At 41.7% G+C, this 16094-nt stretch overlaps 1 protein-coding gene across 2 annotated transcripts in view; it reads left to right on the top strand.

Annotated features, from left to right (window-relative positions):
• Positions 1-16094, top strand: part of BMPR1A (bone morphogenetic protein receptor type 1A) — a 293381-nt gene that overhangs the window by 251820 nt on the left and 25467 nt on the right. For both annotated transcript variants that reach the window (XM_030203356.1, XM_030203355.1), the window contains exons 5-7: positions 3511-3613; positions 6305-6404; positions 6525-6624. In XM_030203356.1, coding sequence (XP_030059216.1) covers positions 3511-3613; positions 6305-6404; positions 6525-6624 — 303 coding nt within the window. The remainder of the gene's footprint in view (positions 1-3510; positions 3614-6304; positions 6405-6524; positions 6625-16094) is intronic.

Here is a 16094-nt window from a genome sequence, read left to right as displayed (position 1 = left end):
TGACATTTGAGGGTCAAAAGTTGTGAAACATCATTTTTTGAGGTGGGAGGGGGTTTATGACCACTGGGGGAGTCAGGGGAGGTCATCCCCGATTCCCTCCAGTGGTCATCTGGTCATTTAGGGCACTTTTTGGGGCCTTATTCGTGAAAAAACAGGGTCCAGGAAAAGTGCCCTAAATTCTAGCTAAAAACGCATACTTTTGTCCCATTATCTGTGAAATGCGCCCATCTCTGTTCGGCAGATAACCACGCCCCAGTTCCGCCTTCGCCACACCTCTGACACGCCCCCATCAACTTTGTCCGCATCCGCGACGGAGTGCAGTTGAAAATGTCCAAAATCGGCTTTCGATTATACCGCTGTATTCGTTTTTGTGAGATAAACGCCCATCTCCCGATTTAGGTCGGAACTTGGGCGTTTTTCTCGTTCGATTATAAGCTGGATAGTATACTAGTAAAAAAGGCCCGTTTCTGAGAAATGAAACGGGCGCTAGCAAGGTTTTCCTCGGAGTGTGTATGTTTGAGAGAGTGTGTGTGAGATTGACTGTGTGATAGAGAGGGAATGTGCGAGAGTATGTGTGTGTGTGACAGAGAGAGTGTGACTGGGTGCGAGTGTGTCTGTGACAGTTATAGTGTATGTATGAGAGTCAGAGTGTGTGCCAGGGGCCCATCACTCCCTCCTCCCTCCCAGTTCCAGGGTCTCTCCCCCCCCCCCTCCCTGTGCACCCCAGCTGACCTTGTTAATCACCCAGGGCAACCACTCCAGGTGCCTGAGAAAACAACTGTGGCAGGAGTTAATTGCTTTACTTGCAACTTTCTTTTCCTTTGTGTACTTGCTAAACCAGATATCTATGCCACCTCAAGTTTCTGGTTGGAGGCTTCAATTAGAAGGTTGGAGGTGCCTTTTATATATAGAGATTGTATGATTTATTTAGTGTTTCCTTCTTAGATGGTAATGAAATGTACTTAAAACTCTGTAAGAGCACTCCTTGCTTGTTACTGTAATTACAATAACTGACTATAAATGAAGAGTTGTCCTAGGGGTGGGCGGGTGGGAAGACTAAACTAGATCCTGCAGTGCCTGCTAGATTCTATCTTTTAATGCTGTGGTACAAAGTTTGTAAAACTAAGTGGAAAAGACTGTGGAGATTAGTTGATAAAATTGCTTTTTATATTTTTATTTTGCCTAACACTAATCTACAATTTTGCCTTTAAACCCCATCTTTAAGTTCCCAAAGCACAAAGCAAAATAGCATTCACTTACCAGAGAAATGTATTCTTCTCTCGGAACTTCTCAGAAAGAAAGTTCAGTGGGACCTTTCCTCTTTATATAGTTTTGAATCTAAGGGGCCTTTTTTAAACAGGCTCTTTGAAGCTGTCTCAGCAACCTATGCAAGTATTCTACTTCCCCACACCTTAATTAACACTTTATTGAGGTCGCTGGATGAGCTACCTCTCCAGCAGCCAAGGAACAGAAAATAACTGCCTTTTAGAACAAGAGTTTTTGGCTGTTTGGCTTCTACCTCAAGAAAAGGTTTCAGTTTAAAACTATGGGGAAAATTTACACAGTACTGAATTATTACTTCTTATAAATCAGAAATTATTTGAGTTGTGGTCAATAAGTAGTTCTTCAACTTAACATTTCTGCAGCTTTTGATATGGTTGACCATCAGTTGCTATTACAGAGGCTGAATGAATTAGGAACAGAATACTGGTAGAGGTTAGAAAGGAAGGTAATTTGTACTTCCACAAGATGGTGAAAGCCTGGCTTTTTTTCATATTGAGTGTAGGCCTTTAAAGGTAGATTGGGAGTCTTGGTGGCCTGGTTGAACTTGCTGTTCTCAGCTTCTGAAGTAATCTGTCTCGCTTGTTGTTAAATTGAGATTGATGTTTATATTGAATTTTGTTCATTGTTTATACTACCTTTGGAATGGGAAGAAGTTTCATCAATACTTTTAAATAAAATGGAAGAGATTTTGGATCATTATTATTTTTGCCTTGCAGCTTCCTCCTACCTTTTTTTGGGACTTCTAGCTAAGTTAAAACCTGCCACTGTACTGAGGCAGTGGTACCAAAAACCTTCATTTGCCTATCCAGAATTGGCTCTCCCCATTGGTATTATCAGTGGAGGGAGGGATACTAATTCAGCATTACCAGTCATAACATTTGGGGGAGCACTGTCTCCACATGCCTCCCCCATTCTACCTATTCTGTCTAGCCCCAATCATTGCACTGACAGTCCTCCTCCACAGTTCCTTCCAAAATCTGACATATGTCTACTACTACTACTACTACTAGAGATACGTAGTTCTGTACACATTATATGCAGGTACTTTTTCTGTCCCTAGAGGGCTTACAATCTAAATTTTTGTACATGGGCAATGCAGGGTTAAGCGACTTGCCCAAGGTCACAAGGAGCTGCAGTGGGAATCTAACCCAGGTCACTAGGATCAAAGCCCACTGCACTAACCATTAGGCTGCTCCATAAGTTCATCCAGTGACATAGGTGGGGCGCCAGGGAAGCAACCACTCTGCCAAACTACTCTGGCGGAACTGTCACCTATTTTTCAGACAGTCCGTCGCATCTACGCAGTGCGCGTGCCTCTCCGCTCCCCCTTGCGTTAAAACCTGGCTATGCTTCTCTGTGCATCCGCAATATTATTAGGTGTTGCCATTGTGTAAAGTCATCAACATCCTTCAGAGCGTTCCCAGCCCAGCTGGCCCAAGTAATAGAAACAGGGTTTGATAATTGTAGTCTAAACTCCAGGATATCCTTGGTGGGCTTTGTGGAGGAGGAACTGCAGCTGCATCCCAAATGCTACATACCTGTAGAAGGTATTCTCCGAGGACAGCAGGCTGATTGTGTACTTATGTAATTTGTATTTGAGTCCTTTGCAGCTTGGGTAGTGCAGATTCAGATACGTTCGTATTGATTCGGATGCGTTTCTAGTTGGTAGGTCGATCAAGTCCGTCATGTATCCCGGAGCTTCACCGTAGATAATTTTGTGAACCATAGTGCAGATTTTGAAAGCAATGCGCTCTTTGATTGGGAGCCAGTGTAGTTTTTTGCGAAGGCGTTTTGCACTTTCAAATTGCGATTTTCCGAAGATAGGCCTAGCTGCTGTGTTTTGAGCGGTCTGGAGTTTCTTTAAGGTTTGTTCTTTGCATCCCGCATAAATTCCATTGCAGTATTGCTTAGTACCATTGATTGTGTCATTGAGTGGAACATTTTCTTAGTTGTGGATGTCACTTGGCTCTCTAGTGTTAAGTTGTGGTCCATTGTAATGCCGAGGATTTTCAGATGATCTCCATACATCTTATTTATGAGGTCTCACTCTTGATTGGAGTGTGGTGAGTATCTTGCTGTTTGCTCTTAACCCACCATCACCTTATCCTTCAATATATATATATATATATTTTTTAATTTATGCTCACCTTCTGTACATATTTTGTGGTAGTTCCTTGTGCTGTAACGTAATCTACCTCATTAACCCTCTTATTGTGTTCATTCCAGGACAAATGGCCACTGTTTTGCAATCATTGAAGAGGACGAGCATAGAGAAATCACTCTTACCTCAGGATGCATGAAGTATGAAGGATCTGACTTTCAGTGCAAGGTAACTTCATTCATTTAGCATGGATCTTAAATATCTGGATACAAAATGGGCGCATCACAAGCTGTGCTATATTACTAACACAGCTACATTTCTTTGTGGTAGTTCAAAGGTTGAGTCTACATCAAGGGATTGAATAGACAGGCAATTTACATAGTATTGGTGGCTGTGCTTAAATGATGTGCCACAGCATTCAGAAGAAAGGATGCCCACTTAAAGCAACATAGGGCCTGATATTCATACCCACCCCTCCCCTCAAATTTGCCCCCTTAAATTGTGCTGAGTGGGTCAGGAGAAGATACTCAATGGCACTTACCTGGACAGTACCGTTGAATATCCCCTCTGATCACCATGGCACTCCCCAGCAGAGTTTGGGAAGAGACAGGAATTCTCTGAGGACAAGCAGGCTGAATAATCCTCACAAGTACTGAGCACGCATCTGCGCTTCTCTTTTTTTTTTTTTCTGCATGAGGAGCAGCAGTTATTTTTCTGGCTCTGCTTCTTCGGCCAGGAGAGCCTTCAGTTCTGGTTTTTTTTTTTTTTTTTTTTTGCAGCGTCGAGCCTTTGGTTTTTTCTTTTTCTTTTCAGTATTGTTAAAAAATAATAATTTCTTATTTTTTTTCCTTTGACCCACATCAAGTTTCCTTTATTTTTTAGTCGCAGCCGTCCTTAGGCCTGCTCGGCCAGGTCATCTCTTTTTTTGCGTTTTATTTTTTAGCACAATCGTGTTTTTTGATTTGGCTAGGGCTGTCTTCTCTTCCATGTCATCAAAGACTTCCAGTGGTTTCAAACACTGTTCTCAAAGCAACCGGACCATCTTGGGCTCTGATACCAATTCGTGATGTATTCAGTGCCTTGGGCCCGACCATAGCCCAGCTCGTTGTGCCCTTTGTCTTCATATGAAGAAAAGGACTCAACTGGCTCGAGAAGCCCAGAGACAAAAACTTTTTGGGGCTTCGCCTGGTCCTTCAATTTCTGCATTGAGGGGACACTGTACAGGGGCTCTCTGTAGAGCGTTCCCAGTCGATTAAGCCACAAGGAAGATAAGTGCCTTTTTTGTAACTTTAATAGAGGATAACTATCTTCTTTGCTACTGAAATCCCTAAAAACTGATAAGGGTTAAGAAAAAGATTTATGGAGGGTTTTTGAGTTATGAGGAAGCTCTCTAGATATTCAGGTGAAGAAAATTAATCTTCAAATGTGGATACCAAGCAGTTAGGCATTCACATCAAGAAAATTACTCTTACAAGTGAACGCTGAGCATCTGAAGTCTTTTCCTCCTTTAAAATAATATCTATACCTGAGAGAGATTTACTTGTTGTATGTATGAATTAATAAAATGCTGCAACTCACATGTTTTCACCTTTGGATCGTTTTTGCCCCCAAAATCTCAGTTAACGTAAAACCACATGACAGTCTTCTGTAGAGCAAAGGATGGATGTTTCATGCATACGGTGGTTCTGGGTACAATAGTGTAAAGGCATGTGGTCTTTTATCACAGTGAATCTAGAAAGTGTAAATAACCTGCAAACTGCTCAGTTCCATAGAACATGAAGTTTATGAGTGCTTTATACTGATTGAGAGGATAATATTCAAGCTATTTACGTGGATAAGTAATAGACATGTGCTTTCTTTTCTTTCATGTACATTAAAACTACCCTAGTGCTTGTTAAATGATTTTGGAATTTGCATTCTTCTTCTGTTAAAGTTGGTACAAAGTCTGCAGGTAACAAGCACTAGTAAGATTTTGTCCCAAAGCCATTCTTGAAAATACCCTCTTAGAGGCCATTCCAGTAAACTGTGCTATGTATTGGTTTGCTCATGACTTTCCTGTATTGCAAAGCCCTCTAACGCAGGAAAATCTTGAGCAAAGGATAGCACAGTGGGCAGGCAAATAATAGAAATTGTTCCCAGTGTAAAAAACTGTGCTGGAACTTAGCATAATATTTTACTTTCCCCTTAATGTTAAATCTTTATAGCCGGTCAGGGCTGATGTAAAGGTGCAGCTGGGAGCAAAAGGGTTATCTGAGGTGAAGTGTGACACTTCATCTCAGGTGGGTCCCTTCCTTCAATTTCCACCCTCCCCCGTGACACTCGCTCTGCATCGCCCCTGACTCTCTGATCCGCACAAATGCCCTTGGTGCCACATGGTCCCTGGACCACCCCTCCTAATGTCTCACCCTAAATTGTTCTTGGTAGCCCAAGTGGATCTTTCTCTCCCCCTTCCATTCCCCACCAAAAGTATACTCTGTGTGTGTGTTTTATATACAAATATACAATATAAACATACAATGGATGAAAATGTATCTTTTTTAAAATAATTGACATTTGTTTTAATTGTCTGTAAATCCAGCTAGTTGTGGCAGTTATCAAAGAAAGAGCTGCAGAGTTAAATGTATTTTTATTAACCGGATTTAAGATACATCAACATCCAGTCAGTCAGACTTGGATACTACAGTCCTGCTATAAAGTGGAGCTCTATTGAATAAATCTTGATTTTTCCATTCAACACTTTTAGCACCTGTCATGTGGATTGGTCAAAGTGAATTTTATAGTATACTAAAGTGGTTTTTAGAATAAAATATTTCCTTTCCCTAGTTTTTAACTGGAAGGGGGCATCTGTTTCTATTTCAGCGCTCTTGAACCACATTGAACATTAATTTGACAGTGTAAATGTTCTTTTATTTTCAATAGGATTCTCCAAATGCACAGCTACGTCGGACAATTGAGTGCTGTCGAACTGATATGTGTAACAAGGATTTGCAGCCTACGCTTTCCCCTCCTGGTAGCACAGGTAGGGCCAACTGCTTTATAGTTTATCAGTAGTTTCTATACTAAGGCTTCTTGCCTGCTGTTTTTATAGTTATACAATTGGCCTCTACACTTAATAATACATTATTTGTTTTTTGTACAGATGAGCTGTTTAATGGCAGTATGCACTTGATAGCACTTGTTCTGTCTGTCACATTGTGCCTTCTCGTCATGATCATTTCCTTCAGCATCTACTGTTACAAGTAAGAAAGCTTTATCCATTGGCTTACGTGTATTTTAAACAGAAATGGTGTGGTGGCTGTCTGTGTGGCCTGTCTTTCTTGATCACACATAGCTGAAACCCCCTTGAAGAAGTGGATCTACTGGTTGGCAACTGGTCCTCCTTGATCCCCTGAACTTGTACAGCAAAAGGGGTTTGAACTACCCTAGAATCTCACCTGAACCTCCTTATGTCCTCCTGTTCCTCAGTTCCTTGCTTCTCCTGATTCAGCTGCTTGGGTGGGCTGAAGCTCCCAGTCCCCTTAATTCAGGAGAGCTCTGTTCCACAAGTAGAATGTCCACATATGTTCTCAGTGATCACTTTAACTCAGTTCAAAGTAATAGAGGTTGTGGGTAAATTTAGGAATCATCAGGTTTCTCTTGGTTCCAAAAGGATTGCAAAACTAACAACAAAAATGTCAATTTTGCCAGCCTGATTTTCTCCTCAGTGTTGCATCTTCCCAGTGGCAGTTAAGTCAACAAGGGTTTCCTCCAATCAGAATATAATTCCCTAGGTAAATAAAAAAAAAAAAAAGTTCCAAGTACCAAACAATTTCTATAGTTTTGTTGAAACAGTCAAGTCTAGAACACTTCTCTTCAGTCTCCCAGCCATTGTGCAACTGGTTGAACGAATATGAAATACAGTAAGTACAGTAATTTGATATAAAGTCAAAGGATTTAAACTGTATTCTTGCAAAATAGTGAATTGAGGGTGGTAGGCATCCCTTGATGCATTAGTTCCCAAACCTGTCCTCAGGACACCACAGTTGGTTGAGTGCTCAGGATATACGCAATGAATATGTGAGATAAATTTGCTTCTACCAACTCTTTAGTGCAGAGGTTTTCAACCCAGTCCTCAAGGCACACCCAGCCAGTTGTGGTTTTCAGGATATCCCCATTTATTTATTAAACTTATATTCTGCAGTGTCTGCGATTCTAGGCGGATTACAAAATCACTTACACCTATACAACCAAAATAAAACATAATAAAATTAATTAGATACAAACTTTACCCTGTTTTGCAAATTCTTCAAAATCAACTTAGGAGACTGTCTCGAAAGAAATAGATTAATTAGATCTTAGTAAAATTATCCCCAAAAGCCTGCTAAAATAGTTGTTTTCCAATGTTTCCTGTCCTTTTCATATTTCTTCTTTCTTTATGTCCTCTCTCCATCTTGTCCTCTCTGTCCCTATCCATCTTGTCCAGCATCTCCCCTCTGTGTCCCTGCCCCTATACTCCCCCCCCCCCCCCAATGTTCAGCAAGTGCCCTCTGTGTCCCTGTGCTCCATCCACATTTAGCACCTCTCCTCTGTGTCCTTATCTTACTCTGTGCAGCATCCCCCTTCTGTGGCCGCATCACTGCTCTGTGGCATTATCCTTCCCCTTATCTCCATATCTCAAAAAAGATATAGTAGAATTGGAAAAGGTACAGCGAAGGGCGACGAAAATGATAGTGGGGATGGGACGACTTTCCTACGAAGAGAGGCTGAGAAGGCTAGGGCTTTTCAGCTTGGAGAAGAGACGGCTGAGGGGAGATATGATAGAAGTGTATAAAATAATGAGTGGAATGGATCGGGTGGATGTGAAGCGACTGTTCACGCTATCCAAAAATACTAGGACTAGAGGGCATGAGTTGAAGCTACAGTGTGGTAAATTTAAAACGAATCGGAGAAAATTTTTCTTCACCCAACGTGTAATTAGACTCTGGAATTCGTTGCCGGAGAACGTGGTACGGGCGGTTAGCTTGACGGAGTTTAAAAAGGGGTTAGATAGATTCCTAAAGGACAAGTCCATAGACCGCTATTAAATGGACTTGGAATAATTTCGCATTTTTAGGTATAACTTGTCTGGAATGTTTTTACGTTTGGGGAGCGTGCCAGGTGCCCTTGACCTGGATTGGCCACTGTCGGTGACAGGATGCTGGGCTAGATGGACCTTTGGTCTTTCCCAGTATGGCACTACTTATGTACTTATGCCCGTATCCTTCCTCTGTGTCCTTGTGCTCCCTCCATACCTAGGATCTCTATGTCCCTCTCTCTCCCTTTGTTGATGCAGCATCTTCCCCCCCCCCCCCCATATCCAGGATCTCTCCCTCTCTCTTCTCTCCTTTGCTCCAGTTCTCGCTATCTCTTCCATCTGCTTCCTCAACCCCCCTCCCCGGTCTAGGATTTCTCCCCTTTTCTTCTGCCTCCCCTTTGCTCCACTAATCTCCCTCTCTTCCTTCTGCTTCCCCACTTCAGGTCCACCGTTTCTGCCTCCTCCCCCCCACCCACAGGTCCAGCATCTCTTCACCCCCCCCCCCCCCCCCCAGGAGTGGTTCTGAAAACATGCAAGACATGAGAGGCATTGAACAGGGAGGAGTATGAGAGGAAGGGGATGGTCTCTGAAGGGATTAAGTGAGGCTGGAAATGGCATTAAGAAGAAGGTGAAAATGAGGCAATAGGAGATGAGGTAGAGGATATGAGATAGAAGAGTAGCCTGGAGGTATGGGAACAAAGGAGAGAGAGAGGAATGCAGCTGGGACTAGTAAGGGGATGAGAGGCAATGGAGAGTAGGGAAGGACTGAGAAGTTGAGTACAGAGGATCAAAGTGGGGGACTAGGGAGTGGGTGAAAGATGGGGAAAGAGATAGAGGGGGCAATGGGAATCTGGAGAGAAGATGAGGAAGATAGTAAAAACCAGTAGGCAGATGAAAGGTCAAAAGGAGGAGAATTGCCATACTGGGTCAGACCAGTGGTCCAACTAGCCTAGTATTTTGCTTCTAGCAGTGTCCAATCTAAGTACCTGGCAGAAACCCAATTAGTAGCAACATTCTATGCTACCACTCCTGGGGCAAGCAGTGGCTTCCCGATGTCCATCTCAATAATAGACTATGGACTTTTCCTCCAGGAACTTGTCCAGATCTTTTTTAAACCCAGATACGCTAACCACTGTTACCATATCCTCCTCCAGCGAGTTCCAAAGTGTAACGATTCTTTGAGTGAAACAATATTTCTTCCTATTTGTTTTAAAAGTATTTCCATGTAATTTCATTGAGTGTCCCCTGGTCTTTATACTTTTTGAAAGACTTAAAAAATCAATTTACTTCTACCATTTCTACACCACTCAAGGTTTTATAGACATCAGTCTTATCCCACCTCAGCTATCTCTTTTCCAAGCTGAAAAACCCTAACCTCTTTAGCCTTTCCTCATATGGGAGGAGTTTATTTCCTTTATCATTTTGGTTGCTCTTCTTTGAACCTTTTCTAATTCTGCTATGTTATTTTTGAGATTTGGTGACCAGAATTGAACTACGTATTCAAGGTGAGGTCGCACCATGGAGCGATACAGAGACATTATAATATTGTTGGTCTTATTTTGCATCCCTTTCCTAATAATTCCTTGCATAAGAACATAAATGTTTCCATACTGGAACAGACCGAAGGTCCATCAAGCCCAGCATCCTGTTTTCAACAGTAGCCAATCCAGGTTACAAGTACCTGGCAAGATCCCAAAACAGTACAATACATTTTATGCTGCTTATCCTAGAAATAAGCAGTGGATTTTCCCCAAGTCCATCTTTATATAATGGCTTATGGTCTTTCCTTTTAGGAAGCTGTCCAAACCTTTTTTAAACCCTTTTAAGCTAACTGTTTTTACTACATTCTCTGGTAAAGACTTCCAGAGTTTTATTACACGTTGAGTGAAGAAATATTTTCTCTGATTTGTTTTCAATTTACTACTTTGTAGCTTCATTGTGTACCCCCTAGTCCTAGTATTTTTGGAAAGCGTAAACAAGTGATTTACGTCTACTCATTCCACGCTACTCAGATGTCTTCTCAAAGCTGAAGAGAATTCCCCTATATCTTTTTTTTTTTTAATGCGGTATTCAAGGTGCTGTTTTGGCTACAGCTGCCACTGCCGCCACATACTTGACAAGATTTGAACGTATTGTCTACAATGACACCTAGATCTTTTTTTTCAGTGCCGACTCCTAAGGTGGATTCTAGCATCAGGTAACTATAATTTGGATTATTCTTCCCAATGTGCATCACTTTGCATTTGTCCACATTAAAATTCATCTGCCATTTGGCTGCCCAGTCTTCCAGTTTCTTAAGGTCTTCCTGCAATTTTTCACAATCTGCATGAATGTGCCATTTAACCCTACCCTCTGTTTTCTGTCCAAAAGCCAATTCCAAATCCGCAGAAGGAGATTGACTTTTTAATTTTTTTCTGGAGTCTCTCATGAGGAAGTTTGTAAAACGCTTTCTGAAAATCCAGATACACTAGACCAACTGGTTCAGCTTTATCTACGTGTTTATTTACACCTTCAAAGAAATTAAGCAAATTGTTGAAGCAAGACTTCCCTTGGCTGAACCCATTTAATCATGGTTGTCTATGTGTTCTCTAATTTTATTCTTTATAATAGTTTCCACTATTTTCCCTAGCACTGAAGTCAGACTTACTGGTCTGTAATTTCCTGGATCACCCCTGGAACCCTTTTTAAAAATCGGTGTCACATTGGCCACCCTCCAATCTTCAGGTACTACAGATGATTTTAACAACAGGTTTCAGATCACTAACAGCAGAGCAGAAATCATGTTTGAGTTCTTTCAGTACCCTGGGTTGTGTGCCATCTGGTCCAGGTGATTTTAACTTGTCAATTTGACAAAGAACATCTTCCAGGTTCACTGAGATTTCTTTCAGTTCCTCCACATCATCACTCTTGAAAACCATTTCTGGTACATGTAGATCTCTTATATCATTTTCCGTAAAGACCAAAGCAAAGAATTCATTCAATCTTTCTGCTATGGCCTTGTCCTCCCTGAGTGCCGCTTTTGCTCCTTCATGATCTAATGGTCCCACGGATTCCCTCACAGACTGTCTGCTTCTGATGTACCTGAAGAAGGTGTTACTATGAGTTTTTGTCTCCACAGCAAGTTTTTCATATTCTCTTGTAGCCTTCTTTATCAGTGCTTTGCATCTAGCTTGACACTGCTTATGTTGCTTCTTATTTTCTTCATTCTGGTCCTTTTTCCGTTCTTTGAAGGATGCTCTAATAGCCTCTTTCACTTCTTCTTTTAACTACACTGGCTGTCATTTTTCTTTCCACCTTTATGAATACGTGGAATACATCTGGTCTGGGCTTCCACGATGGTATTTTTAAACATCCATGCCTACATATATGCAGATGACGTCACAATCTACATCCCGTTCAAACGTGATCTAAATGAAATCACCAACGAGATCAACCAAAGCCTCCAAACAATGCACACATGGGCAGACGCATTCCAACTAAAACTTAAAGCAGAAAAAACACAATGTCTTGTACTCACCTCGCAACATAACACAAAAAAACTTCCCCACCATAATCACATCATACTGTTCTCTTCCTGTCTCTCAAAACTTGAAAATTCTTGGAGTCACCATAGATCGAAACCTCACCCTTGATACCCATGTGAAAAATACAACGAAAAGATGTTCTACTCCATGTGGAAACTCAAGAGTTAAACCATTCTTCCCGAGATACATCTTCCGTACCCTGGTACAGTCATTGGTAATAAGTCATCTGGACTACTGCAACGCACTGTACGCTGGCTGTAAAGAACAGACTATCAAAAAACTCCAAACTGCCCAGAATACTGCCGCCAGACTCATTTTGGAAAAGCTAAATATGAAAGTGCAAAACCCTTAAGAGAGAAACTTCACTGGCTATCACTTAAGGAACGAATTGCGTTCAAAATCTGCACGATTGTTCACAAAATCATTCATGCAGACGCCCCAATATACATGTCTAACCTCATGGACCTGCCTCCCAGAAACACCACAAGATCATCCCGCAAATTTCTCAACCTGCAATTCCCCAGCTCTAAAGGACTAAAATACAAGCTGATGCATGCCACTTCCTTCTCCTACATGAGCACGCAGTTATGGAATGCACTACCTACAGACCTGAAAACAATCAACGATATAACTACCTTTCACAAAGCTCTGAAGACATACTTCTTCAACAAAGCCTACAGTGAAAACCGATAACTGACAACTCTCCAATTCACCTCACCAACCCAATCAGTTATGAAAATCCAACTACAGAACTCCCGATCACTCTCTTCCTTCCTCTCTCTTCCCTACTCAATCTCTGCACAATATTAACTGTATCTAATATCTTGTAATGACATTGTTAACAACATTATGTAAGCCACTTTGAGCCTGCAAATAGGTGGGAAAAATGTGGGATACAAATGCAATAAAATAAATAAATAAATTTAAAGTCCAAACCTTTGTGGCTGACCCTTCCAGCTTCTTATTAACCATTTTCCTCATTTTGTCATAGTCACCCTTTCGAAAATTGAATACTTCTACAGTAGGTTTCTTTAGTGACTTCATTTCAGATATCAGCTCAAATTTGATCATATTATAATCACTGTTTCCCAGCAGATCCAACACTTTTACTTCTTGTCCCATGCCCTGCATTCCACTAAAGACAAAATCTAAAATAGCTCCCCTTCTTGTAAGTTCTTGGACCAGTTGTTCCAAGAAGCAGTCATTTATTACAGCTAAGAATTTTACCTCCCTAGTGCTCCCTGATGTAACATTTATCCAGTTAATATTGAGGTAATTGAAATCACCCATTATTATAATGTCGCCCAATTCGCCAGCTTTCCTAATTTCTGTAAACGTTTCTTCCATCTGTCTATCCTGTCCTTGCAGACGGTAGTACAGCCCTACCAGTATACTACTTGCCTTCATACGTGGGATTTCTATCCAGAAGGATTCCACGCTGCTATCTGTTTCATGGAGAGAGTGAGGGAGAGGGAGAATTAGGGTAAAATCAAATCCTGGATTTAAATGCAGAGAAGAGAAAAGTGTGTGTTGGGGGTGGGGGGGGGGGCATAAAAAGAAAGCTCAGTGACATACAAGTGCAGAGAAGGAGAAAAAATGGAACGGCAAATCTTGAAAATAATTTAGAAGAAGGAGTAAACAAACGTGGACAAAGGGGAGCTGGTTCATGTTGTGTATCTGGATTTTCAAAAGGTGTTTGACAAGGTACCTCATGAAAGGCTACAGAGGAAATTGGAGCGTCATGGGATAGGAGGAAATGTCCTAATGTGGATTAAAAACTGATTGAAGGAAAGGAAACAGAGAGTGGGGTTAAATGGGCAGTATTCACAATGGAGAAGGGTAGTTAGTGGGGTTCCTCAGGGGTCTGTGCTAGGACCGCTGCTTTTTAACATATTTATAAATGATTTAGGGATGGGAATAACTAGCGAAGTAATTAAATTTGCTGATGACACAGTTATTCAAAGTCGTTAACTAGCAACAGGATTGAAAAATTATGGAAGGACCTTACGAGACTGGGAGACTAGGTGGCTAAATGGCAGATGAAGTTTAATGTGAGCAAGTGCAAGGTGATGCATGTGGGAAAAAAGAACCCGAATTATAGCTACGTCATGCAAGGTTCCACGTTAGGAGATACGGACCAAGAAATGCCCTCCCGCAGGAGGTGGTGGAGATGAAAACGGTAACGGAATTCAAACATGCGTGGGATAGACATAAAGGAATCCTGTGCAGAAGAAAGGGATCCTCAGGAGCTTTGCCTAGAATGGGTGGCAGAGCTGGTGGTTGGGAGGCGGGGCTAGTGTGGGCAGACATATACGGTCTGTGCTGGGGCTGGTGGTTGGGAGGCGGGACTAGTGCTGGGCAGACTTATAAGGTCTGTGCCAGAGCCGGTGGTGGGTGGCAGGGATAGTGCTGGGCAGACTTATACGGTCTGTGCCAGAGCTGGTGGTTGGGAGGTGGGAATAGGGCTGGCCAGACTTATACGGTCTGTGCACTGAAGAGGACAGTACAAATAAAAAAGTAGCACATATGAATTTATCTTCTTGGGCAGACTGGATGGACCGTGCAGGTCTTTTTCTGCCGTCATCTACTATGTTACTATGAAAGGGGTCTGGGTGTTGTCGTCAATAATACACTGAAACCTTCTGCTCAGTGTGCTGTTGCGGCTAGGAAAGCGAATAGAATGTTGGGTATTATTAGGAAAGGTATGGAAAACAGGTGTGAGGATGTTATAATGCCATTGTATCGCTCCATGGTGCGAACGCACCTTGAGTATTGTGTTCAATTCTGGTTGCCACATCTCAAGAAAGATATAGTAGAATTGGAAAAGGTGCAGCGAAGGGCGAATAAAATGATAGCGGGGATGGGATGACTTCCCTATGAAGAAAGACTAAGGAGGCTAGGGCTTTTCAGCTTGGAGAAGAGACGGCTGAGTGGAGACATGATAGAGGTATATAAAATAATGAGTGGAGTGGATTGGAACAGGTGGATGTGAAGCGTCTGTTAACGCTTTCCAAAAATACTAGGACTAGGGGGCATGCGATGAAACTACAGTGTAGTAAATTTATAACAAATCGGAGAAAAGTTTTCTTCACCCAACGTGTAATTAAACTCTGGAATTTGTTGCTGGAGAACGTGGTGAAGGCGGTTAGCTTAGCAGAGTTTAAAAAGGGGTTAGACGGTTTCCTAAAGGACAAGTCCATAAACCACTACTAAATGGACTTGGGAAAAATCCACAATTCCAGGAATAACATGTATAGAATGTTTGTACGTTTGGGAAGCTTGCCAGGTGCCCTTGGCCTGGATTGGCCACTGTCGTGGACAGGATGCTGGGCTCGATGGACCTTTGGTCTTTTCCCAGTATGGCATTACTTATGTACTTAAGAGACTGGGACCAGCCCAATCAGAAATAAAATGCCCAGACTGAAAAGATAGAAAAGAAAAATATTTAATATTTTTTTCCGATGTGTCCATTTTGGGAAATATACATCCTTTTCACACAAACGCACACACACACACATATATATATATATATATATATATATATATATATATATATATATATATATACACACACTTTTTATTTTATTTTATTTTGTAGCATACAGGAGAAAATGCATTTTTTTCTTTTTAACCGGTATAGCCTGGCTTATATAATCTGGGTTTCTTGGGCGGAAGGGGGGTGGGGGTCTCCTTTTCAGTTTTTGTGTTCCCCTGTTTTGAATCAGGTTAGGGTCTGTCCACATTTCTTTATGTGAGACTGAGGTGAAAGATTCTGCTAGCATGTACTTCCTGTGTAGGAATCCTTAACGGAATAGAAAAAAAGATGCAAATCGCCAGTGGCAATATTGAGAAAAATAATTTATTCACCACATTATTTAAAACATGCCTGACATGGCCGCGTTTCACCCTCCTAAAGAGCTACGTCAGGGGCTAGCATATAACAACCCAGTGGTGCAGTAAAACCAATTCCACCTACTGGACTAAAACAACTCCTTTCCTGAGAAGCAGCATTTTGTGTTCTAGTTTCCCAGTAGTAAGCATATTGGTGTTCTAGGGTCCAGTGTAATATTTCTAGCACTACCTTTTCAGAGATGGGTTAGTGGTGTTATGGTTTGGTAAGTTTGCTATATAG

The sequence above is a fragment of the Microcaecilia unicolor genome, chromosome 5 (assembly GCF_901765095.1).
Source record: "Microcaecilia unicolor chromosome 5, aMicUni1.1, whole genome shotgun sequence".
NCBI lineage: Eukaryota > Metazoa > Chordata > Amphibia > Gymnophiona > Siphonopidae > Microcaecilia > Microcaecilia unicolor.
The sequence above is the reverse complement of the archived record's forward strand: the minus strand, read 5'-3'. Positions and strand labels throughout refer to the sequence as shown.